This window comes from Dama dama, chromosome 10 (assembly GCF_033118175.1).
Source record: "Dama dama isolate Ldn47 chromosome 10, ASM3311817v1, whole genome shotgun sequence".
Classification (NCBI taxonomy): domain Eukaryota; kingdom Metazoa; phylum Chordata; class Mammalia; order Artiodactyla; family Cervidae; genus Dama; species Dama dama.
Genome location: NC_083690.1, coordinates 15,744,993 through 15,771,899, shown reverse-complemented (window position 1 = coordinate 15,771,899; position 26,907 = coordinate 15,744,993). Strand labels below are relative to the sequence as shown.

The following is a 26,907-nucleotide window of genomic DNA, read 5'->3' as shown; positions in this document are numbered from 1 at the left end:
GACGGCACAGCTACAGGGATGGGGTTTGGTGAGTCTCCAACTTCCTTAGCTTGCTCATTGGCCCAGAATGGAATGGAAGCTGGGGCCCTCGGGGAGGGGTGGGCCTCGCCCAGGTTGCTTCTTGCCAGAAGGCAAGATGAGAGAGGTGCACTTTCACCCTCCTGGGAAGGCCTGTAGGTCATCCACGCTCCCGGGACGCACCGTCTTTGATGGGCCGGCGCTGGATGCTGTCAGGATCCAGCTCCTCGTGCGACAGGAAGACCCTCAGGCGCTTCAGGGAGACGCTTGCCTGCACGGAGAGCAACAACAGGCTGCGGTTATTTTTAAACACGTTTTTGCAAAAACAGACCAAGGCTAACTCACAGTGGTTTCCCCTGGGTGCGGAGGGGCCCACATCCTCCCTTATTTCTGAAGTTTCTGCATTTCCTACCCTGAGCGGATGCCTCAGAAGAAAAAAATAAAATGGGTCTGGGTTCTTGTTTGTTTTCCTTTAAAAAGCCCACAGCCATTACAGAGGAGGGCGGGGGACCGTCCAGGCAGACAAGAGACGAGAAACAACGAAAGGCAATGGTCTTGCTTAAGACAAACTAGATACTCGGAGATAAAGGTGTCCTGGAGGCTGAATGCACTACACAGTGGTTGTGGCCAAGGATACTGTAGGATAAACTTCACAGCTGCTAAGAGACGAGAAGTGAATGGCTCCCACCACAAAAAAACAAATGATAACCATGACAGGTGACCGAGGTATAGCTGACGCTATGGTCATAACAGCAGTGCCACAAGTCCATGTATCAAATCACCACGCTGCATGTACTGAACATATGTTCAACAAAAACAAATAAAAAAAAAAAGGGGGGGCAAAGGTCCTGATTCAAATAGCCCAATGGCAAGGACATTTCTGAGGGATAATCCAGAAAATTTTAATATGGAACAAGTATTATTTTAAGAGATTACTGTTACTTTTGTTAGGTATGATAATGGTGTTACTTATGTAAGAAGAAATGCATGCTGAAATATTTATGGGTGAAATGCCAAGAGATCTGGGATTTGCTTTAAAATTCTTCAGCATAGAGAGAGAGAGAGAGAGAGAGAGAGAGAGAGAAAGGAATGAAGGGAGGGAGGAAGACAGGATCAGATGAAGTAATCACAGCAAAATGCTGGATCTGGGTGATGGGCACGCGGCATTCTTATACTGTTGTCGCCACTTCTGCGTACACATGAAATGGGTCATAATGAGAAGGGGTCTTACTGGCTTATTTTTTAAAAGCCTTGACCAGGGCTTGCTTGGATAATGAAACCTTAAGGCTTATTTGTCAATGTGGCTAATGATACAGTTTTCACGGAAGCGTGTGCACAATTAGGGAGAAGAGTGTGACAAACGCCGTGGGCAGGAAAGTGCAGGAGATTCAGATGGTAAAAGTGTGACTGAGTGGCTTCCTCTCCTTTAGAATCACCGCCCGGGCTGGGGGCTTCTAGGGCGTCCAGCTGGAATTTCTCAAATGGTGAGCCAAGCCCATGAGTGGGTTGCAAAACCAATTTAGTGGCTGCATTTTTTAAAAAAATTATGTATTCTTAATTGAAAGATAATTGCTTCAATTACAATATTGGTTTGATTTCTGTCATACATCAACATGAAGTAGCCGGAGGTGTAAGAAACAGGACCCAGCACGACAGGGCAGGGTGGCACAGACTCGATTAGAACAGAAGAGGAGCAAGTGTTTCAGAAAGAACCTTGCAGAGCTCAGGAAAGCCTAGCCACAATAACTTTTGTTTCATACACCTGGGGCGTCCCAGGTAAAGAAGGTAAAGAACAGGGGTAGAGAACCCGCCTGCTAATGCAGGAGACACAAGAGATGCAGGCTCGATCCCTGGGTCAGGAAGATCCCCTGGAGAAGGAAATGGCAACCCACTCCAGTAGTCTTGCCTGGAGAATCCCATGGACAGAGGAGCCTGGTGGGCTACAGTCCATGGGGTCGCAAAGTCAGACACCACTGACTGAGCACGTGCTCGCACACACACACACACACACATACACTTGAGCATGCATGTCAATAAATAAAAACGTCTCTCTTTAGGGCAGCACCAAAAAAATTACAAAGGTCTGGGCCTCAATCACCGTCCCCCCCCGCCGCCCTGAGCACAGTGGGGCGAGTCACACAGAGGCAGCTGCATCCAAGAGACTTTCGTGCCCTTTGGCCTTGTTTCCCCAGAGTCCCTTCCCTGAAACCCCCCGGTCTCGCCTGTACCTGCACAATGCTGCTGATGACCATGGGGAGGATATTCAGGGGGAAGCGGAGGATGTTGAACAAGGCCAAGGACACGAAGGCCTTCTGGGCATCCAGGATGTTGTTCTCATCGACGGTCACGTAGACGGCAAACGTAGACAGGGCCACCTGCAAGCAGACAAGGTCAGCATCTCAGTCACAGAAGCAGTGACACATGCCCAGGCAAAGTCTAGCATACAGCAGGCACCCACTAAACACCCAGAGAATGAACTGGATAGACCAATGGCTAGGAGCCAAAAGTCCCGGCCATTCCCACCACCGTTCTCCATGGGACACTGAACGGGCATTCAAGGGGTCCCTCAACATCACCAAGCGAGATCAAACCTCTGAGCCAGTGCCCTCTGCCCAGAACAACTTTCCCATCCAGTCTCTCCCTGTTCTGACAGGAGGCCCAACCCACAACAGCCATCCTTGTTGCTATTGTTTAGTCGCCAGGTTGTGTCTGACTTTGTGACCCCGTGGACTGCAGCACACTAGGCTCCTCTGTCCTTTACTATCTGCTAGAGTTTGCTCAAGTTCACGGTCATCGAGTCGGTGATGCTACCTAAGGATCTCATCCTTTTTGCCCCCTTCTCCTCCTGCTGTCAACCCTTTCCAGAATCAGAGTCTTTTCCAATGAGTCGGCTCTTGACATCAGGTGGCCAAAGTACTGGAGCTTCAGCATCAGTCCTTCCAATGAGTATTCAGGGTTGATTTCCCTTAGGATTGACCTCTTTGCTGGCATAGGTTTGATCTCTTTGCTGTCCAAGGGACTCTCAAGAGTCTTCTCCAGCATCATCCTTACATTCTGGTCTATTCTTCTTCATAACACCTATCACTACCTTACATTGTAAGATTACAGATATTGAGTGTCTGTCTTCTGCACTGAAATGCAAACCTCACAAAGGTAGGGACTTGTGTATGTGGCTGTATCCTCAGTGCATAGGATGACCCTGGGCATACAGGAGCCCTGAGACCTCAGGCAAATCACCTCCTCTCACCAGCCTCCACTGTCTCATCTGTGAAATGGGGGCGGACATGGAGGATTCATGCCACTGCTGAAAGCTCCTTCCAGCTCAGAGTATCCCCAGGAAAGGAACATAGGCTTTTTTTAAAAAAAAGAAAAAACAAACAGCCAAGGGTCCTCTGAAGCCTACTCCCTTCCCTACAAAATCAGACTTGCCATAAGTCCTGTGGGGAGGCTTGGGATTTCAACTCCCAGGCAACTGCAATTTGGGTTCAGCTGTCTGAGACAGTAGGCCCTCCCTCACCAGGAAAAAGGAAAGACCCCGAATAATCCAGGGCTGGGCTGCACGGCTTAGGAGGGAAAAGATCAACAGGTGTCTCTCTGTGCCCTAACCCCTGATGGCGCCAGCACAGTACCAGGTGTTGCTAGCGAGGCTAACAACATCCCCCTGAGGTCACCGGCACATATTACTGAGGCAATCTGGAAAACCTTGGACCCAGCAGATGGGTACAAGTCTCCACCCCCACATTAGCCCAGGCTCCAAGAGCCATTAAAGGCTTTCCCTGAGGGAAAATAAACTGCCTGGGACCTCATTCTTGAGCTCGGGGCAGATGGCCAGCAATCAAGAGATCCCAGTGTGGCCAAGATTCTGGTGTGGCTGAGGTTCAGGGTATTTTCAGGGTCTCAGCTGCCTCACTTCTTTTGCTACCTATTAGAAGGTCGTACATCTTAAACATTAAACCCATAAGCTCTGCCTGTTTATCAGCTGTGTGACCCTGGCCAGTAAGGTCACCTCACCTCTCCAAGGGAGCCTCTGTTTTCGCATCTATGAAATGGGAAATCAGGATAAGCACGCACAGGGCTTTTGGCAGCAAGGAACCAGGCACTAGTGAAGAGTGCTTAACCCTATGCCTGGGGAACAGTAAAATACAGTAGATGGCAGCTGTTTTATTTCTTGTTTCAGGACTCAGTTCAAAGTCCTTGGACTATTTTTCCAAAGAATCTATTAACCGGGTCCCAGTCAGTAAAGAATCTGCCTGCAATGCAAAAGACCTAGGTTCGATTCCTAGGTCAGGGAGATTCCCTGGAGAAGGAAATGGCAACCCACTCCAGTATTCTTGCCTGGAGAATTCCACGGTCAGAGGAGCCTGGCAGGCTGCAGTCCACGGACTCGCAAGAGTCGGACCCAACTTAGCAACCAAACCACCAAGAACAGGGCACTGGAAAGCAGAGCAGGTTCTGACATTAACAAGGGAGGTGACCCTGAGGGAAGGCACAGAAATTTTCCAGGATCCATGGCCAAGAGGGAGGTTAGGTGCTCAAAAAGCCGATCCCTGGGACGACTGCACATGCTGACTCTCCTCCCCCAGGCTCTGATGCCACACTCGCCTCCTACCTGGAGAGTCTCCCCACTCAAAACTCCCCCACCACATCCACACAGAGGAAGAGGATTCAACCATAAAAAGGACTGAAGTGCTGACGCCCGCTGCGCCATGGATGAACCCTGAAAACCTGATGCTAAATCAAAGGAGACAGATATGAAGGCCACACACATTATATATGATCCCATTTAAATGAAATATCCAGAATAGGCAAATCAAAATCAACCCTGAATATCTGATGCTGATGCTGAAGCTCTAATACTTTGGTCATCGGATGCGAAGGGCCAACTCATTGGAAAAGACCCTGATGCTAGGAAAGACTGAAGGCAGGAGGAGAAGGGGACCACAGAGGACGAGATGGTTGGATGGCATCACTGACTCAATGAACAGAGTTTGAGGAAATTCTGGGAGATGGTGAAGGACAGCCTTCACCAGACCAGACAGCCTGGTCTGCTGCAGTCCATGGGGTCGCAAACAGCTGGACACGACTGAGCAACTGAACAACAACGAGAGAGACAGAAGGTAGACGAGAGGATGCGCTGGGCTGGAGGATGGGGAGTGCCTCCCATAAGTACAGGGTTTCCTTCTTGGGTGATGAAAGTGCTCTGGAATTAGGCAGTGGGGATGGCTGTCCAACCCTGTGAATACAATAAACACCACTGAACTGCACACATAAATGTGGTGAATTATATATCAATAAAATAAAAGTTTTTAAAAAATCACCTCTCCAATATCAGTCTATTTTACTCAGTATAGAAGCCACAATCTTGACTCAGGCCCCAAGATCCAACCGACTGGTAAATGTCCCTGCTCTGAACTTGTCTGCCCTCCTCGCCTAGCACTCTCCCCACTCCTTCCCTCTGTTCCAGCCCCGTGGCCTCCGTGGTTACTTCTTCTGTGAGGCAGACACAGTCCTGCCACAGGGCCTCTGCATTCACTCTTCCTTCTCAATGTCAGGCCCCTGACTGCCTCCACGTTAACACTCGGTTATCACCTTTCCAGTGAAGTCTCGGATCATCCCTTTTTTTTGGCCGCAGAGTGCAGGATCTTAGCTCCCCAACCAGGGATCGAACCCATGGCCCATGCAGTGGAAGCATGGAGTCTTAATCACCGGAACGCCAGGGAAGTCCCGTGATCATCCAGTTTAAAAACTGCAAGCCCTCCCTCTTGCTCTAACCAGAACCTTTTTTTTCCCCCATTGCACTTATGACACTTTAGCATACGATATATTCTTTATGCATTCATTATGTGCATTGTCCATCTCTCCCAGTTAGAATGAAGGAATGAACACCCCACGAGGGTGAAGGTTTTTGCCTGTAGTATTCACTGCTCTATCATCAGTGCCTGGGACAGCACCTGGATCGTGGCAGATACCCAGAAAATGTTTGTGGGTGGGTGAGTGGATGGGTGGGATGGGTAAGTAGATGGATGGGTGAGTGGGTAGATGGATTTGCAGGAAAGCACACACCCAGGGGTGTCTCTTCAACAACAAAGAAACCAGGCATGTCACCAGGATATCCCAGCTCCACTGGCCCAAGTGATGGGGTGACTGCTGGCAGCACAGGAAGCGCATCGCGTGGCCCCTGTCAGATCCACAGCGTCCACTTCTCCAGAAGTGGAGGGCACTTACTCATCCATCAGTTACTGACTGGGCACCCTCCATGTGCCAGGCACTGTGTAAGGCAGGTTTGGAGATCCTGAGACTCACAGTCAAGTGGGAAATAGGTACTAAACCAGGGTCTCTCGAGCAGGCGCATCTGCCAGTGTGCGGAGGTGGCTGGGGAGCTGGGGTTTGCTACAGCCTTACAAACGGTGAGGGTCAAGGACTTGGAAAATCCTTCACAAACAAGGAAGAACTACTGACCTCTCTGGGTGAAAACAGGGCCTCTCTCCACACTGAGAAATGGGGCAAATGACTGAACCAACTGCCCCAGCCCAACCCCTAAAAACCTGCTGTCTCCTCATGAGAACATCTGTTCCTTCTGCCTGGTTGGCATCCACGCTTGTTGGTTGTAACAACACGTCAGTTTTCCTTTGGGGAGCTGAACCTCCCCCAACTTCAGCCCATGAGGTTCAGCCACAGATCAAAGGTCTACATTACAGCCTAATCTCTGACAGAAGTCACATGACCCAGGCCTGGCCAATCCAAGCATCCCTGTTCCCTGACTCCAGTGATTCAGGGACAAGCACGCAATCAACTGTAACCAATGAGACTCAACCCCACAGCTTTGCTGTGGGAACTAATGGAAAAAGGGGAGCTCTCTCCTCATTGTGGTTACTGAGATGACAGGATCAATCGTAAGTGCATCTGACAAAGAAACCACCGTGGAGAAAGCAGAGGTAGGAGACAGAGAAGGAATTATACCCAACATTATCTTTGGAGCACCTGGATCCAGCCATGCCTGAAACCCCAGTCATGCTTAAAACCAGCACCTTCCTAGACTTTTCAGTGACTCAAAAATCTCCCATCTTTTTATTTTACTTGAGTAGATCTAAGTTAGGTTTCTGCCACCTGCAAGATAGTTCCTAACTAATACAGTTTATCCAAATCTTCAGTCAATCTATTGTAAGTGACTATTGTAATATTGACTATTCATTTAGTCAGTCAATCCACATATACCTAATGAGTGGGTACTATTTGCTGAGTCCACTATGTTTCAGGGGCTTCCCAGGTTGTGCTAGTGGTAAAGAATCTGCCTGGCAATGCAGGAGACTTAAGAGATGCAGGTTTGATCCCTGGGTCAGGAAGATCCCCTGGAGAAGGAAATGGCAACCCACTCCAGTATTCTTGCCTGGAAAATCCCATGGACAGTGGGGCTTCGTGGGCTACCCACAAAGAGTCAGACACGACTAAAGCAACTTACCATGCACTATGTTACAGGGATACAAGCAATAAAAGAGAAGAGCTATGTATGTTCTGGTCAGTGGAGAACTGCACAATGGGTAATTAGCATATAGAAGGATAATTATTCTAAAGCAGGGACAGACAAGGCGCAGAGATGACAAGAAGCTCGCAAATCTTCTAAGATAGCAAGTGCCAAATACTGACGGCTGCCTGGGGATGCTATTTTAGGAAAGTGCATTAGGTGGACATGAGGACATGATAAATGCCAGGCTCTATATTCCAGAAAAACAATCCCATCAATCCTGCCACATGGCATCCCCATTCCTGCCTGACCTCCTCAGGACTCTGTCTTCCATCACACCTACCGGTGGGTAAACACGTCATCATCCTTGAAGTGCAGGAATCCACCAGTGGAAAGAACATGCAAATACCTTCCAAGGGAACCAGAGGCCACATATTTTCTCCTAATGTAGGCAGAGGCTTCGATGTCTCGGCCAGGGTCAAGGTCCCCGACTGACTCCCAGGCTCATCTGTTTCATGACGAACAGCTCAACCAACCCTGTCTCTGGAAGTCCACCATCACCCCAAAGCTGAATGGCAAATTCAAGGTCAAGAAAAGCCAGTCATACTCTTTAAGCATCTCTTGCTGTGCTTTCCTAAGGGAGACCAGGGCAGGAAATGATTATTTAAAGGGTTGGCAGTTCGGGTGACTAGCTAGAAATGGCCAGGTTTTGTCAGAGGATCCGATGTGCAGAGCAAAGGGTTATGGGGAAAGGTCCCTTTGTCCTAAGCATAACACAGCTCAGATGAAAGCTTGCTGCCTGACCCCTCTGGCTTCAGATCTTTGCCTATTTATAAAAAAGGAAAGAAAAAAAAAGGAATCCAAACATCTTGGATTTCTGTGTGATTTGCTATCACTAGTATGAAAGTAAATAAAATAGATGTAGCAATTTAAGTACATTTATTGTATATAGTCAATGTTATGCTGGTATACATGCAGGCTCTTTCCGTAAATACACAGAAGAAATTGGTATGGACAAGGAAGCTGGGTGATGGGGGCCTGTGGAGGCAGACAGGTGCTTCTCACCTGGGGATATTTTGATCATCGTAACTGGGGAGATGGGGGGAGAGGTACCACTTGGCATCTGAAGTGGGGAAAGGCCAGGGATGCTGCTCAACATCCTACAGTGCACAGAACAGCTCCCCACAAAGAAACAACGAATTATCCAGTCCCAAGTGTCAGCAGCGCTGGAGCTGAGAAGCTCAGCTGCAGACTCTTTGGAACAGCTGTAACTATCTTCACCACACGAATCCATTACTTTCTGTTTTTAAAATAAAATGCATCATATATACAGTAAGGACTATTTAACAGTTGTATTTAATGCATAGAGACTATTGAACAGTTGAGCCTCCAGAAGGTAGCTCAGACAGTAAAGAATCTGCCTTTGATGCAGGAGATGTAGGTTTGATCCCTGGGTTGGGAAGATCCCCTGAAGAAGGAAATGGCAACCCAATCTAGCATTCTTGCCTGGAGAGTCCCATGGACAGAGGAGCCTGGCAGGATTGAACAGGTGGAAGAAAATAAGAACAACCCCTGTTAACTACCATGCAGTATTGTATTTTTTACTTTTAACAAAACAAAGAGAGTCACTAAGGACCTGGAGAAGGCTAGGGAGACTGGAGTGTGAAAAGAATGTGACAGCAGACCCTTCCAGCCTGGAATGTGGGCGAGTTTGAGCCGGAAGGGATCTAGGGAACACAGAGTCCCAGAGCAGCTAAGCGACGTTGCTGCTTGGGCCAACTCCAGTCCACTGGCAGTGTTCATTCACCTGGAGGACTGTCTGAACATAATTCAGCGGGAGGGAGCACCACGACTGTCCAGGGGTGTTGGCTGAGGCAAGGGGCCTGCAGAGGGCAAGGACGCATGCACATCCCTGGGGCCTAACCCCTTCATCAAAGTCAAGTCAAGCCAAACGCTCATGGTCAGCTGGGTCCCACTCTGCGACCCCATGGACTGTACCTTGCCAGTCTCCTCTGTCCATGGGATTTCCCAGGCAAGAACACTGGAGTGGGTTGCCATTTCCTCCTCCATGGGATCTTCCTAGCCTAGGGATCCAACATGTGTCTCCTGCATTGCAGGCAGATTCTTTACCACTAAGCCACCAGGGAAGCTCCAACCCCTTCTCTCCTGCTCAAAGATCCAGAGGCAGGGAGGTAAAATGACCGGCTACAGGTCACTCCATGAGCTGGCAGGAGAATTCAGCGGGGGTCCTGACACTCAGAAAAACATTCCATTCCTCTAAGCTAGGACTCAGCTGGCTATGTCTCGGCCCATGAACTTAGGATGGATTTTACATTTTTAAATGATCTCAAAAAACCCGATTTTTTAATGATCCAAAAAAAATTTCATGACACGTAGAAGAGTATACAAAATTCAATTTCAGTGTCTATGCAGTAATTTTTATAGGATCACAGCCATACCCATTCATTCTGTCTTATCCATACCTACCTTTTTTTTTTTTTAATTTTTGGCCACACCCCAAGGCATGTGGGAATCTGTTCTCTGACCAGGGATTGAACCTGTGCCCCCTGCTTTGGAAGGAGAAGTCTTCACCCCTGGGCCACCGGTCAAGTCCCATCCACAGCCACTCTCACACTACACTAGCAGAGACGTGCAGTTGCCACAGAGATCACACGGCCAAGGACACCTAAATTATTCACTGGGTGGTCCTATACAGAAAACTGTGATTACTCCTCCTTTTTGCCCATGTTTTTCAAACTTTAATGTGCATACAAATCCCCTGGTGGGGCAATTGCTAAAATTTAGATCTGTCTTAGCTTGGTCTGGGGTGAGGCCTGAGAGTCTGTATTTCTAATAAGCAACCTGGTGATGCCGACGCTACTGGTCTACGGGCCCCACTGCTGAGGACAAAGTGTGGACCCCAGGCCCACAGCAGCAGCAGCCCCTGGGAACATGTTAGAAATGTGAATACTCAGGGCCTTCCTAGACAGACTGGATCTGAAACTGAGTGGGGCCCAGCGAGCATGGCTTTAACAAGGCCGGCAGGTGAGTCTGAGGCCTGCACAAGCTGAGGCATCACTGATTTCCACCACGTTGCCTTGTGTGTGGGTTAAGAATCTAGGAGACATCAAGCTGAGCCTAACACAACCCAGTCTCCAAACGAACATACTTTGATAAACATCAAAAAAAGCAGGAGCTTCCTTAAATATTCCACCTGCAACTCTACTGTGATGAAGCACATGGTAGCCTATTAGAAAATTCTCTTTCTTATTTATGGAAATTGTGGTTTTGGTCATAGGAACTTCCCATAAGAATACGTATTTGCCAACCTAACTAAGAAGTAACACTCACTACTAATGCAACATTTTTAAAAAAGAATGACATAGTTAATAATACAAAGACAGAAAGAAAAAAGAAGCATGGAGGGGCGGGGCATGATCTGAAGTCATCCTTGACCATGTTTAACTGTCCATTGTGCTTACAGGGCTTCCACAGTCCCTCTCTATACGGTTCTCTGGTTTGCGGCCAGGTTGGGAAAACAGTAACTTACACTCTCGTCTTTAAACTTTTCAAGGATGGCCAGCTAGAAACAGACCCATTACAGTAACCCAAGACGTATGTATCAGAACATTCAGTGACAGCAAAGAACAAGGAGCAGCCTAAAAGGCCAGCCATGGGAGATGGGTTAAGTCCACTATGGCACACCCATGCTCCGGACAAGAATACATGGTTCAAACAGATGAAGCGGATCTGAATGCATGAACTGAGCGGTTATATACTAAATTCAAAGGTCCAGAACACCATGTGAGTATGACTCCTTTTGAATATATTATAAATATTTCAAAAATAGCTACACACATCAACGTTTTTTCCCTAAAAAGATATACAAAATTGTCATTTTGGAGGAAAGGGATAGATGGAAGGATAATACACTTTTATTACTTTTTATTTCATAACTTTTCATATGAATTATTTTTTTTCAATGAATGAAAAGTATTTGTTGGCCACTTGTTATGCACTGGTTCTGGCACTAGGATACAGAAGTGAACAGAAAAAAATCTGTGCCCTCCTGAAGCTGACATTCTAGTGGAGAAAGACAATTCATGAAAAAGTAACTTTTAGCATGTGTCTGGCATGGCCACTTCAAATGTGGTCCACAAGTCACTGCCAACCCTCCGTGTGTGACCAGATGCCCACAGATAAGGAGCTGACACCATCAAGTGGCTCAAATAAGGCACCAAGCAAGCAGTTTAGTTCTGCTGACTTTTTTTGTTTCTTAGGCAGACTTTCTCGATGAAGGATGCAGAGAGCAGAGGCTTACATTCCAGCACAAACTTCTCCGCTCATGGTGAACCTGAAACAGTTCCTAACTGGGACTCCGGGCAGCCCTGGGCTGGGAGCTATCAAGTGCTGTGAATAAAACAAAGGGCAGAGCAGGGGTGGTGCTTTTAAAAAGAGTGGTCGGAGAAGACTGTGCTGAAATAGCGACTTCTGAAAAATATTTAGGCAATGACAACACGATAAAACGTCTGACCGTGTGGGCCAGGAGAAATCCGGTTTCACTCACCAGGAAAGGGGTGCAGACCCAGGTGAAGGTCCCCACGGCGGCCAGGTAGGCAGATTTCTTCAGCACCTTCAGCTCTTCCTGCCGGATGGCCAGCACCTTGTCTTTGAATGCCAGCTCCCAGGCGTAAAGCTTCAGCACTTTGATCCCGTTGAGAATTTCGTTCATCAGCTTGATCCGATTGTCCTTGCTCTTCATGTGGGCCACCTTGGAACAGAGAAGCAGTCAACACCTCACCGGGGGAGGGGGGGTGGGTGCTGGCCGCTCACTTCTGGCCCTGGCACCAGACTGACAACCCCATCTGTTCAGAATGGGCCTTCCTGAGGGTGGGAAAGCGGTGAACAATCCCTGTGAACTGTGACTCCAGACCCTGAGAGCCCTCCAAAGGATTCATTTTTCAAGGCAAAAAAACTGCTTCGAATCATGTTAGATTTGACATTATTAGCAAAACCTCTTAAATTTAGAAGAGAGGCAAGAAAAATTGTACAGCCATCCAGGGAGGAAGGGGCATAGGCCTTACTCTGCTGATCCAAATACGAGAGATGATATTTTCTTCCCCCTCCATTTTCTTCTTTTCTTTACTGCTTATCAGCCAGTACATGGTTGTTACAATACTGAAGTGTTTCTGTACCACCGGCACTGGTTCTGACCACTGGGTACCTGTGCTACAGAGTTGTTAAATAATTTTGATATCACCTAGCCTTTTCCTTAAGCCAGACACTTTTCTAAGCTTTTCATGGGCATTTAGTCCTGCTCACAAGAGCCCTATCATTAAGTGCTATGTCACTCCTGGGTCACAGAACAGGACAGGTTAAGCAACACGCGGTCAAGGTCAGAGACTGGAACTGTTTGGGAGGTGGGCCATTCAAGGGAAGAAGATGAAAGGCCACAATCACCTCCCTACCCCCCCAAGCCTCATCCCACCAGGCCCACGTTCTGGAACCTGTCTCTCCTATAGCATCATCAGGGCAGCCAAGCTCTCTCATTTGAAATTCCACAGGCACATCATAAAGAGCCATCAATGGAGGAACAAAAAAAAAAAAAAGAACTCCGGCCCATCTCTGTTATGGACCATTAGACATGAGCTCCAGAGAATGCAGTCAGACCACATGGCATGCCACAGGAAGATCCCCCAGGCATGGCATCAAACGACAAAATCACGCTGCCAAAAGGGCCTGCATGTGTTAAAATATATATGGTGATAGCACCGCAACGCACACACTTAATACACGCCCAGCCTAACTACACAGTGAGTCTGATCTCTACATAAACACACAGAAAGTTCTACAAGATTTGCTTCGGTGTGTTCACTGTGGTTGAGAGGACAGGGAATGGGATAGGCCCTACACTCCTGTATTATTTGAACTTTTTAAATATAAGGAGAAGACATTCACTCTGTTACTTGACTATTTCAAAACTTAAAAAATACTAAGTAGCTCTGAAAGTAAGAAGTTCAGCGCTGTGACCAGTGTCAGGTGGGGGTGGGGGGAAGCAAGGGGTGGTTTTTGCTCAGCCCTGGACAATACACACCCACGTAAAGGAACAGAACCCGTGGGAAATGAGGAATCTCCCGGATATCCAAAGATGCGGCTTCAGACACTGGCCCACGAGGTCTAACTATTTCAGGAGCTCTCAACCTTGGCGGCCCCAATGGGAAGCTTTAAAAACCCAGGACCCACCCATTATCAGGTGACTCAGAATTCCCGGAATGGGGCGTGGGGACCAGCATTTATGAAAGCGCCCCAGAGGATTCCCACAGGCAGGCAAGGCTGAGGTCCCCACGGCCTATGCAGAAGGAAGGCAGCCAACACTTCAGTGGAAAGGCTTCAGGCAGGGGCCCGGCTCGGAGCCCCATGGAAACACCCCCCTACCTGGTAGGTCTTGGTCTTCATGGCCATCACAGCATTGAGGGGAACCATGAGGATCATCACGGCCACCCCCGCCAGGACGGAGGGGCCCAGGTTCTACGGGAGGAACGAGAACAAAGCCTCACCACAGGACCTCCCCAGGCTGAACCACCCCATGCAGCTGTTCCACTTTTCAGATTTATCCCGGAGCATCCCTCGGGGCCCCACAAACCCCGTAAGAATATTAAGGCCACGGTCCTTTATCTGAAACCCTTAGACCCCAGGTTGGAGTTTTCTGTTGTTGTTGTTGCCGTTATTTATTTTTAATTGAAGGATAATTGCTTTACAGTACTATACTGGTTTCTACCAACAGGGTGGGTTTTGCAAATGAGAACTGAAGGATTTCAGAAAGGTAACGGGATGTGAAACAGAAAATAGTGAATACGCCCATCTGATGGTCTGTCTTGCTCAAAGGCCCCTGGCTGGGGTCTGGGTGCTTGGGTTTGGGGAGGGCTCCCAAAATTGTCAGAACTGATATAAGACTGACTCACTGTGCCTAAACTGGACAAACAACATGGCTTCTGCCGATTAAGCCTTTTTCCCCTTGGAAGTCTGGAAGTTTGGTCTGTGCCAGGTAGAGGCTGCTGGTGTGATCAGACCCCAATAAAAATCCTGGACTCGGGGGGTCTCTCCCAAGCTTCCCTGGCTGGTAATGTTTCACAAATGTCGTCACAATCGTCCAAACTGGGGAATTAAGTACCTCTTGTGTGACTCCAGGGTGAGAGGACTCCTGGAAGCTTGTCCCTGGTTCCCCTCCAACCTTTGTGAATCTTGCTGTAACCCTAGCATATCATGAACCTGCTGGAGTCCTGGGACCCCCTGACATAGATGGATATGCCTGTATATCGCACCCCACCAGGCCCTGGCGCAGCATTCCATAAGCAAATGCAATGCTTTTTTCAGTAGCAAATGGGAAAATTCCCACTGAGAGGGATAATCAAGATGATAAATCGCACATCTGTTCAGGTCAGGTCTCGCCACCAAATGAGTTAAGACAAACTTTCGGTTTTTAGAGCTTTTTGATACGAGGACTTGTAGATAAGAAGCTATAGACTTTTCCATGGTCCCATTTGCAGATTAAGGAAACTGCAGCTCAGAAAGGTTAACAGATCATGACTGAGGCAAGATACTGATCGACATTTTTCAACTTGCAAGTTACACACCTCAGAAGAGACAGCCTGCAGAGTCTGCCCAGTGTATATGCACTTAGCTGAGACAGATGGTTGCAACTACAGTGTAAGCATGTTAGTCCCTTCCAAGGAGTCACCCTTGGGTGCTCCAGTCCTAGTTACCAAAAAGCTACTCTACTGCTCTACTGTCTGTTTGCCAACAAAAATCTGTCTAGTTAAAGCTATGGTTTTTCTAGTAGTCATGTATGGATGTGAGAGTACAACCATAAAGAAGGCTGAGTGCCAAAGAATTGATGATTTCAAACTATGTTGCTGGAGAAGACGCTTCAGAGTCACCTGGACAGCAAGGAGATCAAACCAGACAATTCTAAAGGAAATCAACCCTGAATATTCATTGGAAGACTGATGCTGAAGCTTAAGTTCCAATACTTCGTTCACCTGCTGCAGAGAGGCAATGCATTGGAAAGACCCTGATGCTGGGAAAGATTGAAGGCAGGAGAAGGGGATGACAGAGGACGAGATGGTTGGATGACATCACTGACTCAATGCACATGAGTTTGAGCAAGCTCTGGGAGATGGTGAAGGACAGGGGAGCCAGGTGTGCCGCAGTCCATGGGGTCACAGAGTTGGACACAACTGAGCGACTGAACAACTGCTCCGAATGTTCTCTGTGATGGAGTTCTGCTCGGTGAAGATTAATCCACCTCTAAGAATGAAGGTGATTTCTACCAACAATCTGAAGCATTCAGAATCAACTCTGAAAGCAAATCATAGTAACTAAAAGACACGGGGCACATCTCTGTACCACGTACTGCTCAGGGAACACTACCTGCAGCAATTCATTCAACTGTCCTGACCTCAATCACTGCAGTGATGTTTCCTGACTGTCAACAGTTTACAGATGAGGACATCAAGACGTCGTGACATTAAGCCATAAGAGCTGCAAGAGGCAGGATCTGAACCGGGGCAGCCTGATTTCAGAGCCATCTTGTTGCCTGTTATCCTATGTTCTTGACTGTCAGAGAAAGCCTGGTTTTGGTCTAAAGCAGCGGTTCCCAACCAGCGAGGTATATTCCCCCAAGGGACATCTGAAAACGTCTGGAGACCTTTTCACAAATGGTGGTGGGAGTGTGGGGGTGAAGAGGTGGTATGTGATTGGTGTCTCCTGGGGAGAGGCTAGGGATGCAGCTAAACATACTACAATACACAGATCAGCCCCCAACAATGAAGAATTATTCTTCCCCATGTGTCAATAACACTTTCAGCAACTCTCACTTAAAATAAAGCCATTGTCTTAGTGGTTCACAAATCAACCCTGAAGGCAATTCTAAAAGGACTGTTCCACGACAGCACTTTCTGGGGAAGTAGATGCCCCAAGACACCTGCCTGATGAAGAAGTCCACCTAATTGAAAGGGGGTAAAAGTCAGTGGAAGTGGTATTTATCACAGTCTTAAAGTCTGGGATAGTCTGGAAGTCCTTTTCATCAGTAGGGAGGAAAGGGAATTCCTGGTGGAAGGAAAGGCATGTGCAAAGGCCCAGAGGTAGAAAGAGTAAGGCATGGATCAGGCTATGAGCATCTTTGCTCATCATCTTCCTATTTCACACCCCTTTCACAATGAGAGAGAGCACGTGACCCAGGCTGGCCAATCGGAGAATGCTGCCTATTTCACCCTGATTTTTTTTAAAGAATGTGAATGGGACTGTGCTGGGCCACAGTGCTCCCTGGGAGTCTGACTGAGATAAAAAGGAAAGAAGTATCTTCTCTTTTGTCTGGCACCAACACCTGTGAAGATGATATAAACCCAAAGCCATGGAAGCCGTGTGAAGAAATCCCATTGAGAATGAAGTCAACTCAGAGAAACACCACGCTAAGAAATGATGAGGGCATGAGATTGTGTCCTTACAGCACTGCTTGAACTCCCAGATCCATCCATACCTGAAGCCAATCCCCAAGACTCTTCAGTTACCCACACCCATAAAATTCCCTTATTTGCTTATGTTGCTCTAAAATGCACTTCTACCCCCTGCAACCAAAACACCAACATAATCTAGGACTCATGAATAAATGAGTTTGCTGAGTGTTTGGGAAGACTCAGAGGAAGACATACAATGGATATGTTACAGGGTGGTTAACTACACACACTGTCAAGAAGAGACACGTGCAAATAAATACCATGCTAACCGAGAGAACATGACCCAACAACTGAAGAGAGGAACAAAATATCCAGGAGCTGGCTGACAGGCCAGAAAATAAAATGTGCATGGTGGCAAGAAATGCCAGCAAGCATGTTATGTGGCAGCCTGGATGGGGGGGGAAGGGGGGGGGCGAGGGCGAGTTGGGAGCAGAATGGATACATGTACATGTATGGCCGAGTCCCTTCGCCGTTCACCCGAAACTATCACAACATTGCTCATCAGCTATACCCCAATACAAAACAAAAGCTTTTTTTTTTTTTTAAAGAAACGCCAGTGAGCTACGGAGGTTCTTATCCCTGGCAACCCCTCCCTCGCCCCCCCGCTGCCCACACATGGAGGTCCCTCCCCATGCGCCACGGGAATGACGTCAAACACACACCAGCCACAGGAGGTAGAGGGCAAGGATGACTTGCAGAGGGGCTGACCAGATCATGTTAATGTACGTGGCCAGGTCCATGAACCTCTGGGCGTCCACGGACATGAGGTTGACGATCTCCCCGACCGTGGAGGTCTTTCTGGCCGCATTGGTGATCACCAGGGCCTGCGGGACGAAGAAAAGGGAAAGAGGGTGGGTGTGGCAGGGGACAGCCAGGGCCCCCGTCCAGGCCCACGTGGAGGAAAGGAGACAGCGCACCAGCGGAGAGGTCGCTGCTTTCTCCTCCCCGGGTGGCTTATCTGCCTTCCCAGCCCGTGTGTCTCGTCACAAAGGCCCCTCTCTTATCGACAGCACCCACTGCCTCCCCCCAACCTGAGCTCTTCAGTACAGAAGGGACCTCAGAGGTTGCCTAAACCCAGGCTTCATGCACTTGAGTATGTACATGTACACACACACACGCCAGGGAGTCTGTTATGAGGCAATTTCTGACTCAGTAAGCCTGGAGGGGGACTATCCATTGCTAACAAGCCCCCAGGAGATGCTGACACTGCTGGTCCCCACTTCACCCTGAAGGACCAAGGTCTCAGCCAGGGTTTCTCATTCGTGACTCTACTGACACCTGAGGTCAGATGGTTCTCTAGGGTGCTGTCCTGAGCAATGCAGGTCGTTTAGCAACATCCCTGCTCTCCACCCACTAGATACACGCCCACCCTCCCCCACCCCCAGTTATGACACCCAGACACTGCCAACATGTCCTGGAGGGATAAACCCACCCTGGCTCCTGATGGTTTCATGCTGTCAGCTGGGGAGTTTTACAAATACTGATGCCAGGCCCCCCAAACTCCTGACAGAGATTCTGACTTGATTTGGGTGCAGCCCGGTCCTTGGAAGTTTCTGAAGCTCTCTGGGTGAGTCTAACATGCAGCCAACGATCAAATCCATCTTTCCCTACCAGTTGCCGAAGAGTCTCTTCCTAACCTGTGGGGCCCAGAGGCTAAGAAATGAAGGGACCAAGGAGGTAATTCAGTTCCCTTAAGGCTGTCCGTGCTGAGGGTCTCTCACCCAGGGAAGGTACCATCTTCTTGGTTCAGATGGAGAGTCAGAACATGCTCACACACAGAATATTAACAGTAGGCGAGGATTTGAACCTGGATTGTCCCAAATCAAGAAATGCAATTACCCGCAGCAGACTGGGCAGGGGGGCTCCTGGGTGACCCCCACCCCCCACCCCAGACAAGCCTCTGGGAGTAGCTCTGCTAAGCTGTCAAGCCTGACGGTCACCCCGTGCTAACCCACAGCCATTCAGGCCACCTTCATGCCATTGCTCTGCAAGCTGGGCCTGAGAGGCGACCCAGCCAAGCCCCCCGAGGGTTCCGTGGGGGACCGCCCCCCACCTTCCGGTACACGGCCCCAATGACAGCCGTCTTGATGCGCATGCCGCTGACGAAGCAGATGTGGAAGTACTGATGCAGCACCAGGGTCTGCAGGCAGGCGCTGACGAACAGCAGCGCCGTGTAGAAGTAACCCTGCCAGTCCGGGGCCTTCTTGTCGTTCACGAAGTTGATGAGCAACCTGCAGGGCAGCGAGGACAGAACCCGCCATGAGAGACCTTACAACACATGTCCACGCAGTGGGTAAGCCCTCTGGTGTCAGCAGGTGACGCTCTCCCGAGCCAGCCGGGTGAGTCGGGCACTCTCGCTTTGGTTTCACAAATGGGAAGCCCAACCCACACGGGCCTGCCCGTGCAGGGGTGACCGTTCCACCTCATCACCCAAAAGGGACCCAGAAGGGAGCACAGGGCAGAAGGAAGAAGGGAAAGAGAACAAACGTGTGGCCCCAAAGAGAGAGAGAAGCAGAGATGGAGGGAGGGAGGGAGGTAAACCTTCCTTCCTATTTCAGCTAGCTCTCTGAAATAGGAGAAAGCTCTCTAGCTTTCTTACAATCTGAAACTTCCCTTGAAGGAAAGTTAAGGTGGCTCAAAATAGCCTGGAGTTAAAATTCTCCTCCGGGTCCACCCCTCATTCTATGCAAAACAAAGAACTCTCACACCCCCCATTCTATGCAAAACAAAGAACTCTCACACAGTAAGGTTGATTAATTCCTTGTCCCAGCAAGAGATAACTAATCCGAACAACCTTGGAGAACAGGCCCCTTAAAACACTAGATTTCCACATACATGCCTACATATCCTTACTCTTTTCTTGGGTTGGTGCAGCAGCTCCCTAATCTGACTGCTGCCCCTTCTCGCCTCATCAAAGGTGATCTGTTCTTGTAAAGTGCCGGTCTCCTTCTTTTCCTGAACCTCTCCTTCTCTAACTCCCTTACCCTGCATCCCTGCTGTTGACTTCCCAAGATAAGCCTCCGTCTTCTCCTTTCTGGCTTCAGGGGAGCCTGGTAGGTTTCTATTTCTTATAACCATCGTGGTTTAACAGGACTTTACGATGGCTTATTAAAGCAAAGCATCAGGCAAAGCGGGTGAGGACGTGGAGACTTGGCTCTGAGCCCAGGGAACCCTGAGCGTGTGACCCCAAGGGAGGGTGAGGGGTGTCGCAAGTGGAAGGTCAAGGACGCAAAGGACTGCCCGGCTGAGGATGGGGGTTGGGGGGGCGGCTTACTTTAAGATCTCCGGGCCGGCAAACATCATCAGGTCGTGCACAGCCTTGAACAAGAAGCTCATGAGGAAGTAGGGCCCGAAGGTCTTGTATAACACCTTGAACAGGGACGGGTCCCGCTCCTTCTGGGGGGACTTGACAATCAGAGCCTCGGCCTCCTCGTTCACATCTACCTTGGAGCTCCCTTTGGGCTTGGTGGGGTCCTTGGAGGAGTACACGATCTTCACCGGCTGCCTGGAACACAAGGAGTGAGGAGCGGCTCTGGGGTCTGCCAGACCCTCAGCCCACCAGAGGGGAGGAGGCCGAAGAAGCCCACCCCCAGGGAGGCCTGTACTCCCCGGGGAAAACCAGTCACTGCAGAGAAGCAGCTGAGCATGGCGGTGACGACCACAGACTCAGGGCCCGGGCCAGCTGTGTGACTTTAGGCAAGTGTCTTAACCTCTCTAGCTCTTAGTTTCCTCATCTGTACAATGTGGAAAAGTAGGACCTGCTTCCCGGAGCTTTTGTGAAAATTAAATGACTTACTTGTGAAGAGCACAGAAGAGTGCCAGTCTCAAAGTAACCTACAGAATCTATGCAATCTCTATCAGAATCCAAGCTCTTTGTACAAATGGACAAGCTAATCCTGAAATTCATATGGAAACTCCAGGGATCAAAAAGAGTCAAAACAATCTTAAACAAGAAAAGCAGAGTTGGACGATTTACATTTTCCAATTTCAAAACTCAGTTTAGTTCAGTTGCTCAGTTATGTCCGACTCTTTGCGACCCCATGGACTGCAGCATGCCAGGCCTCCCTGTCCATCACCAACTCCCAGAGTTTAAACTTCGGTAAAAACTTACTATGGGACAACCATTATCAAGACAGGCATGTTGCTGCTGTTTAGTCGCTAAGGTACGTCTGACTGTTTTGTGACCCCAAGGACTGTAGCCCACCAGGCTCCTCTATCCATCAGATTTCCCAGGCAAGAATATTGGAGTGGGTTGCCATTTCCTTCTCAGGGGATCTTCCCAACCCAGGGCTCAAACCCACATCTCCTGCATTGCAAGTGGATTCTTTACCGTCTGAGCCTCCAGGGAAACCCCAGAGATAGGCATGAGGATGGGCATAAACAGAAATCAATACAACCCAATTCAAAATCCAGAAATAAACCCAATTGATTTTTGACAAAGTTGTGAAGACCATTCAATGGGAAAGGAATAGTTTTTTCAACAAATGGTGTTGAAAAACTAGATAGCTACAGGCAAAGCAATGAAGTTGGACCCTTACTTCACACCGTATACAAAAATTAATTCAAAATGGATGAAAGACTTAGCATAAAACTAAAACCGTAAAATTCTTAGAGGGCAACAAGGGGGCAAAATCTTTATGACCTTGGACTTAGCAATGGATACTTAAATACAATGCCAAAAGGACAAGCAACAAGAGAAAAAAATAAATTGAACTTCATCAAAACCAAAAACTTTTGTGCTTCAGAAGACACTACCAAGAAAGTGAGAAGACAACCCATGGGATGGGAGGAAACATTTGCCAGTCAAAAATCTGATAAAGGACTTGTATTGATAAACAGAGGAAATAAAAGAACTCTTACAAGCCAGTAAGAAAAAAGACAACCCAATTTTAAAAGGTGCAAAGAAGGCATGTGAACGGCATAGGCACATGAAATGTTGCTTAACTTCTTTACATCATCAGGGAAATGCAAACCAACACCAGGAAGAAATACTGCTTCACACCCACTAGGATGGCTATCATCAAAAAGTCACATAACAAGGTTCCAGGGATGTTGAGAAATCGGAACTCTCATACACACCCCTGTGAAGTCCCCTCCCACTCAGAACAGGATATTGGAGTAATGACTTCACAACTTTGTCAAAAAATGGAGAGAGAGTTGTCACCTGCAACATTAGGTTGCAGAAAACATCATGGCTTCTGTCCTGCCCTCCCGTGAATCAGTCACTCTGAGCAAAGCCAACCGCGAGGTCATGAGGACACTCAACCAGCCTTCAGGAGAGGCCCCCATGGTGAGACCCTGCCAACAGCCAGCACAGTCACGCCCACCATGTGCAACATGGAAGGAGATCTGTGCCCCCAGCCAAGCCTTCCGATGACTACAGCCATGCCAGACCCTGAGCCAGAACCACCAAGCCAGACCCATCCCGGATCCCTGACCCAGAGACACGGTGTGAGACAGTAAATGTTCATTGTTTTGGGGTGACCTGTTATGTAGCAATAGGGTTCAGTTTCCCTCTCCCACAAAATGCAGTCAAAGCGACACCCTCAAATGGCCAAACGTGAGCTCCAGCCTTGAAATATGCACACAAACTTCCTCCCCACACAATCGTAAGATTCACAATTTACAGAATTTGTCCACAGCAGGAGCTCACTGAACAGCGCTTGATCACAAGGGACTGTTGCCTCTTCCATCCAAGCCACATCTAACAATCTGGACCTGCTGAAACGCCCTCCTGGAGACCACAGCCTCCCGATCTGCTTTGGTTCCCTCCCCCATCCCTACTCCAAACCATGGGCACTGGTCTGTACATGCATGCATGCATGCTAAGAAACTTCGGTCGTGTCTGACTCTTTGCGACCCTGTGGACCTCAGCCCGCCAGGATCCACTGTCCATGGGGATTCTCCAAGCAAGAACACTGGAGTGGGTTGCCAACCCCTCCTCCAGTGGACCTTTCTGACCCAGGGATTAAACCTGCGTCTCTTATATCTCCTGCATTGGAAGGCAAGTTCTTTACCACTGGCACCAGTAGGGAAGTGGTAAGAGACCCGGGCACTGGTCTGGGCTCTGTCAAATCCGGATCCTTCCCCTCGATGCTCCCACCCCAAGAAAGGACCAGAAACATGGGAATCATCCCTGATCCCCTTTCCTCCATGCTCCCAGGTCCAATCCGGTGTGTGTCATGTACGCCCCACTCCTGGGATGTGTGTGCAGTCATCCATCCACACTATCCATCACCACGGCCTCTGACCCACACAAGTGACCATCGCCGGGGCCCCCTCCCCGTTCCCCCATTTCCTTCCACCCTTGTTCCCTGACAACCAAGCCCCTGCATGGCAGTCAATGGGATCCTCCTAAAGCGCTTCATTCCCCAACCTCGGCTCCACTGTTGGCCTCCCCTGGGTGAAGTTGTAGGATTGCCTGTGGCTGCTGTGACCAGTGAATACAAACAAGTGGTTTGAAACAACACGAACCTCACATCTCCTAGCTGCAGAAGTCAGAAGTCTAAGCTGGCCCTCAGGCTCCAGGGGAGACTCTGTTCCCGCCTTTCCCAGCGTCTAGAAGACGCCTACACACCTGGGCATGGGGTGCCTGCCTCCTCGTCTCAGCCAGCAGCTCAGCACTTTCCCTCTGACTTCCTGTCTCCTCCTTAAAAGGACTTTCATGATAATTACATCAGGCCCACCCCCATCAGGCCTATTTCAGAATCCTGAACTTAATCACATGTGCAAAGAGACTCTGCCAGTTCTGCAGGTGGCATAGTGGTAAGGAAGCTGCCTGCCAATGCAGGAGACACCAGAGACTCAGGTTTGATCCCTGGCTCGTGAAGATCCCCTGGAGAAGGGAATGACAACCTGCTCCAGTATTCTTGCCTGAGAAATCCCATGGACAGAGGAATCCTGCGGGCTACAGACCATAGCGTCACACAGAGTTGGACATGGCTGAGCACGCGTTGCCATGTAACATATACACAGGTTCTGGAGATTGGGATGTGGATTTTTTTTTTTTGGTAGGGGGGGACACTCTACCAACCACAGAGGATTATTGCTACTTCTCGGGTTGTCAGGGAAGGCTCTTTCCCTGCTCATGTCACTGACGTGCCCTGAAGCTGGGATCCTGGCGGGGATTTTTAGTATGATTTCATTCTGCACACACATGCCTTCTTGGAAAGGAGGACACGGCAGGGCAGGGGGACAGGAAGTGGCTCAGTTCGCCCACACCCCCCATTCATTCTCTGCACCACGTCCTCAGCTGGGCCCTGCCACCGACACAGGATCGCTTCCGGTGGGCCAGGAGACGGGCGGCCAAAGGGCCTGGGAGAAGGTCTCGGACGGGCAGAGAAGACGAAGGCTCAGGCCTGGGTGGAAGGAGCAGAGCAGTGGGAGGGACCAGCTACAGCGAGTCAGGAGAGAAAAAAGCATCCAGTGAACAAGAGGCTTCCAAGGGAAGCAGGCGCTCTTGGAGGGAGGAAGAAAGCTGGGCATCTGGATGGTCTGGCCAGGAATGGAAGGAAAGTTGGAGACGGAAGGTCTGAGTCAGGAGAAAACTGCCCAGGACAGGGGAACAGGAAGGGTGGGGAAGCTGGAAGAAAAAGGAACTTGCCCATCCATCTCTCCTCCATGAACGCCCTGCTTGGGGCTGAGCCAGGGGGAGAGCCCCGCCATCAAGCAGCCCTGTGAGAGAAACTGATCAGTCTGTGTGAGGGGGTTATATCATGGAGGCTTCCTGGAGGGGGTGACATCAAAGCTGAGACCTGCAGGATGAGGGAGCGAGTCCACTCGGGGAGAGAAAGGGCGCTCTAGGCAGGGGGAACCGGATCAGCGTGGCCTGGGACTGAGGAATTTTGAAAGAGGTGAGGCAGCCATTCCAAGAACCTCAAGGAACCAGAGCAGACTGGGCAGGGAGTGAACCAACCAGAGGACCATGAGGAGCTCCCACAGGCTGTGCTTGTCATTTATGTAAAAAAAAAAGAAAAAGAAAAGAAAAAAATCTCTAACGTTGTGGCCAAAGGCAAAAATCTCAAACTGAAAAAGGTCATAGATCAATCAATTTTACGGATGTACTCTGAGCATGGTCTTTGATCCGTAATATCCAGTGTAACACAGAAGGGCAGAGAATGAATTTAACACCCTTAATGCACATTTTCATCCTCCTCAGAGCTGTAGGGATGAGGGTTTTGGAAACCACAGATGGGCGTGGCAACTGCCTCCCCACCCCCCGACTAAGTACGGCTGCGTAGGATTTTAACTGTGTCCCATACAAACGACTCAAGATCATTCTCCCCGTCTCTGTTGTTGTTGTTGGAGAGTGATTTTGTTTCTCAAAAACAGGCTGTCAAGGGGGTTTCTCAGCCTCTGACTTGACGATGACGGGACCAGAGTCCAGGCTCTCTCTGACATCCAGCAGGAGCCCCCAGTCCTCGTACTGGTCGGTGGCCTGTTAGGAACTGGGCCGCACAGCAGGAGGTGATGGGCAGATGAGCAAGTGAAGTTTCATCCCTATTTACAGCTGCTCTCCCCCGCTTGTATTACCACATTATCACGATGTAACATTAACAGAAGTAAAGTTAAGGCTTCCCAGATGGCTCAGTGGTAAAGAATCCACCCGCCAATGCAAGAGACACAGGAGAGGCAGGTTTGATCCCTGGGTCAGGAAGATCCCCTGGAGAAGGAAATGGCTACCCACTCCAGTATTCTTGGAAAATCCCACGGACAGAGGAGCCTGGCGAGCTACAGTCTACAGGGTCACCAAGAGTCAAAATGACCTACCGACTGAGCATGCACCCAATAAATGTAACGTTCCTGATTCATCATGAAACCATCCCCTACCTCCTGCTTCAAGGAAAAATTGTCTTCCATGAAACAGGTCCCTGGTGCCAAAAAGGCTGGGTACCACTGACATACTGGACCAATTCCTCCAAGCACCCATGTAGGTGAAGAGCCTGCCCTGTTGTTGTTGTTCAGCCGCCCAGTCATGTCTGACGCTTTGCGACCTCATGGACAGCAGCAGGCCAGGCCTCCCTGTCCCTCACCATCTCCCGAAGTTTGCCCAAGTTCATGTTCATTGCAGAGTCTGCCTAAAATCACCCAAATCTATGGACTTGTTTGTTTTTGCCATGCTGTGCGGCTTGCGGGATCTTAGTTTCCTGACAAGGGATCAAACTCACATCCCCTGCAGAGGAAGCACAGAGTCTTAACCATTGGACCATCAGGGAAATATCCCAAATCACCCAAATCTTGACTCTAACCCCATCTTCAGCATAAATTCATTGCTGTTATTGTTGTTCAGTCGTTAAGCTGTGTCTGACACTTTGTAACCCCATGGACTGCAGCATGTCAGTCCATCCTAAAGAAAATGAACTCTGAATATTCATTGGAAGGACTGATGCTAAAGCTGAAGCTCCAATACTTTGGCCACCTGATGCAAAGAGCTGATTCATTGGAAAAGACCCTGATGGTGGGAAAGACTGAGATAAATCCATACATAGCATGTATTTTTTTTTTTTTTTTGCAAGATAAAATACACCTCGATTCTTTTAGAAATGCAGTCAGCATACAAATTAAGTTTTGTTCAGAACTTTGCCAAGTATGAATCGCCACTTCGCAAAGCCCTGTCCGTGAGGGTGACGATGGTTCTGGTCTCCAGAACCACCAGACCCAGTCGGTCAGGACTTGCAGCTGCCGCAGAGAAGGTTCTGCTTATGAGTACACAGCAATTTCCCGCTCTCTGTTCTAGCGCGTGCCTGAGCATTTACACAGACACACATGGCGATTCATTACACATCACTCACCTTTAACGCTTTGCAAGAACATTTTGTTGATTTTTAAACTAAGACACATGGTTGGGTTATTTTTATGGATTTCCTTACATTTAAGGAGGTGTTATACTAATATCTATAGTTAATATCTTTA

General features: G+C 49.0%; 1 protein-coding gene across 2 annotated transcripts in view; it reads right to left on the bottom strand.

Moving 5' to 3' along the window:
• ABCC1 (ATP binding cassette subfamily C member 1 (ABCC1 blood group)) overlaps positions 1-26,907 on the bottom strand; it is a 148,192-nt gene that overhangs the window by 47,534 nt on the left and 73,751 nt on the right. For both annotated transcript variants that reach the window (XM_061152904.1, XM_061152905.1), the window contains 7 exons: positions 20,270-20,500; positions 19,049-19,226; positions 17,658-17,819; positions 13,916-14,008; positions 12,048-12,251; positions 2,247-2,393; positions 202-289 (listed from right to left, as the gene is read on the bottom strand). In XM_061152904.1, coding sequence (XP_061008887.1) covers positions 202-289; positions 2,247-2,393; positions 12,048-12,251; positions 13,916-14,008; positions 17,658-17,819; positions 19,049-19,226; positions 20,270-20,500 — 1,103 coding nt within the window. The remainder of the gene's footprint in view (positions 1-201; positions 290-2,246; positions 2,394-12,047; positions 12,252-13,915; positions 14,009-17,657; positions 17,820-19,048; positions 19,227-20,269; positions 20,501-26,907) is intronic.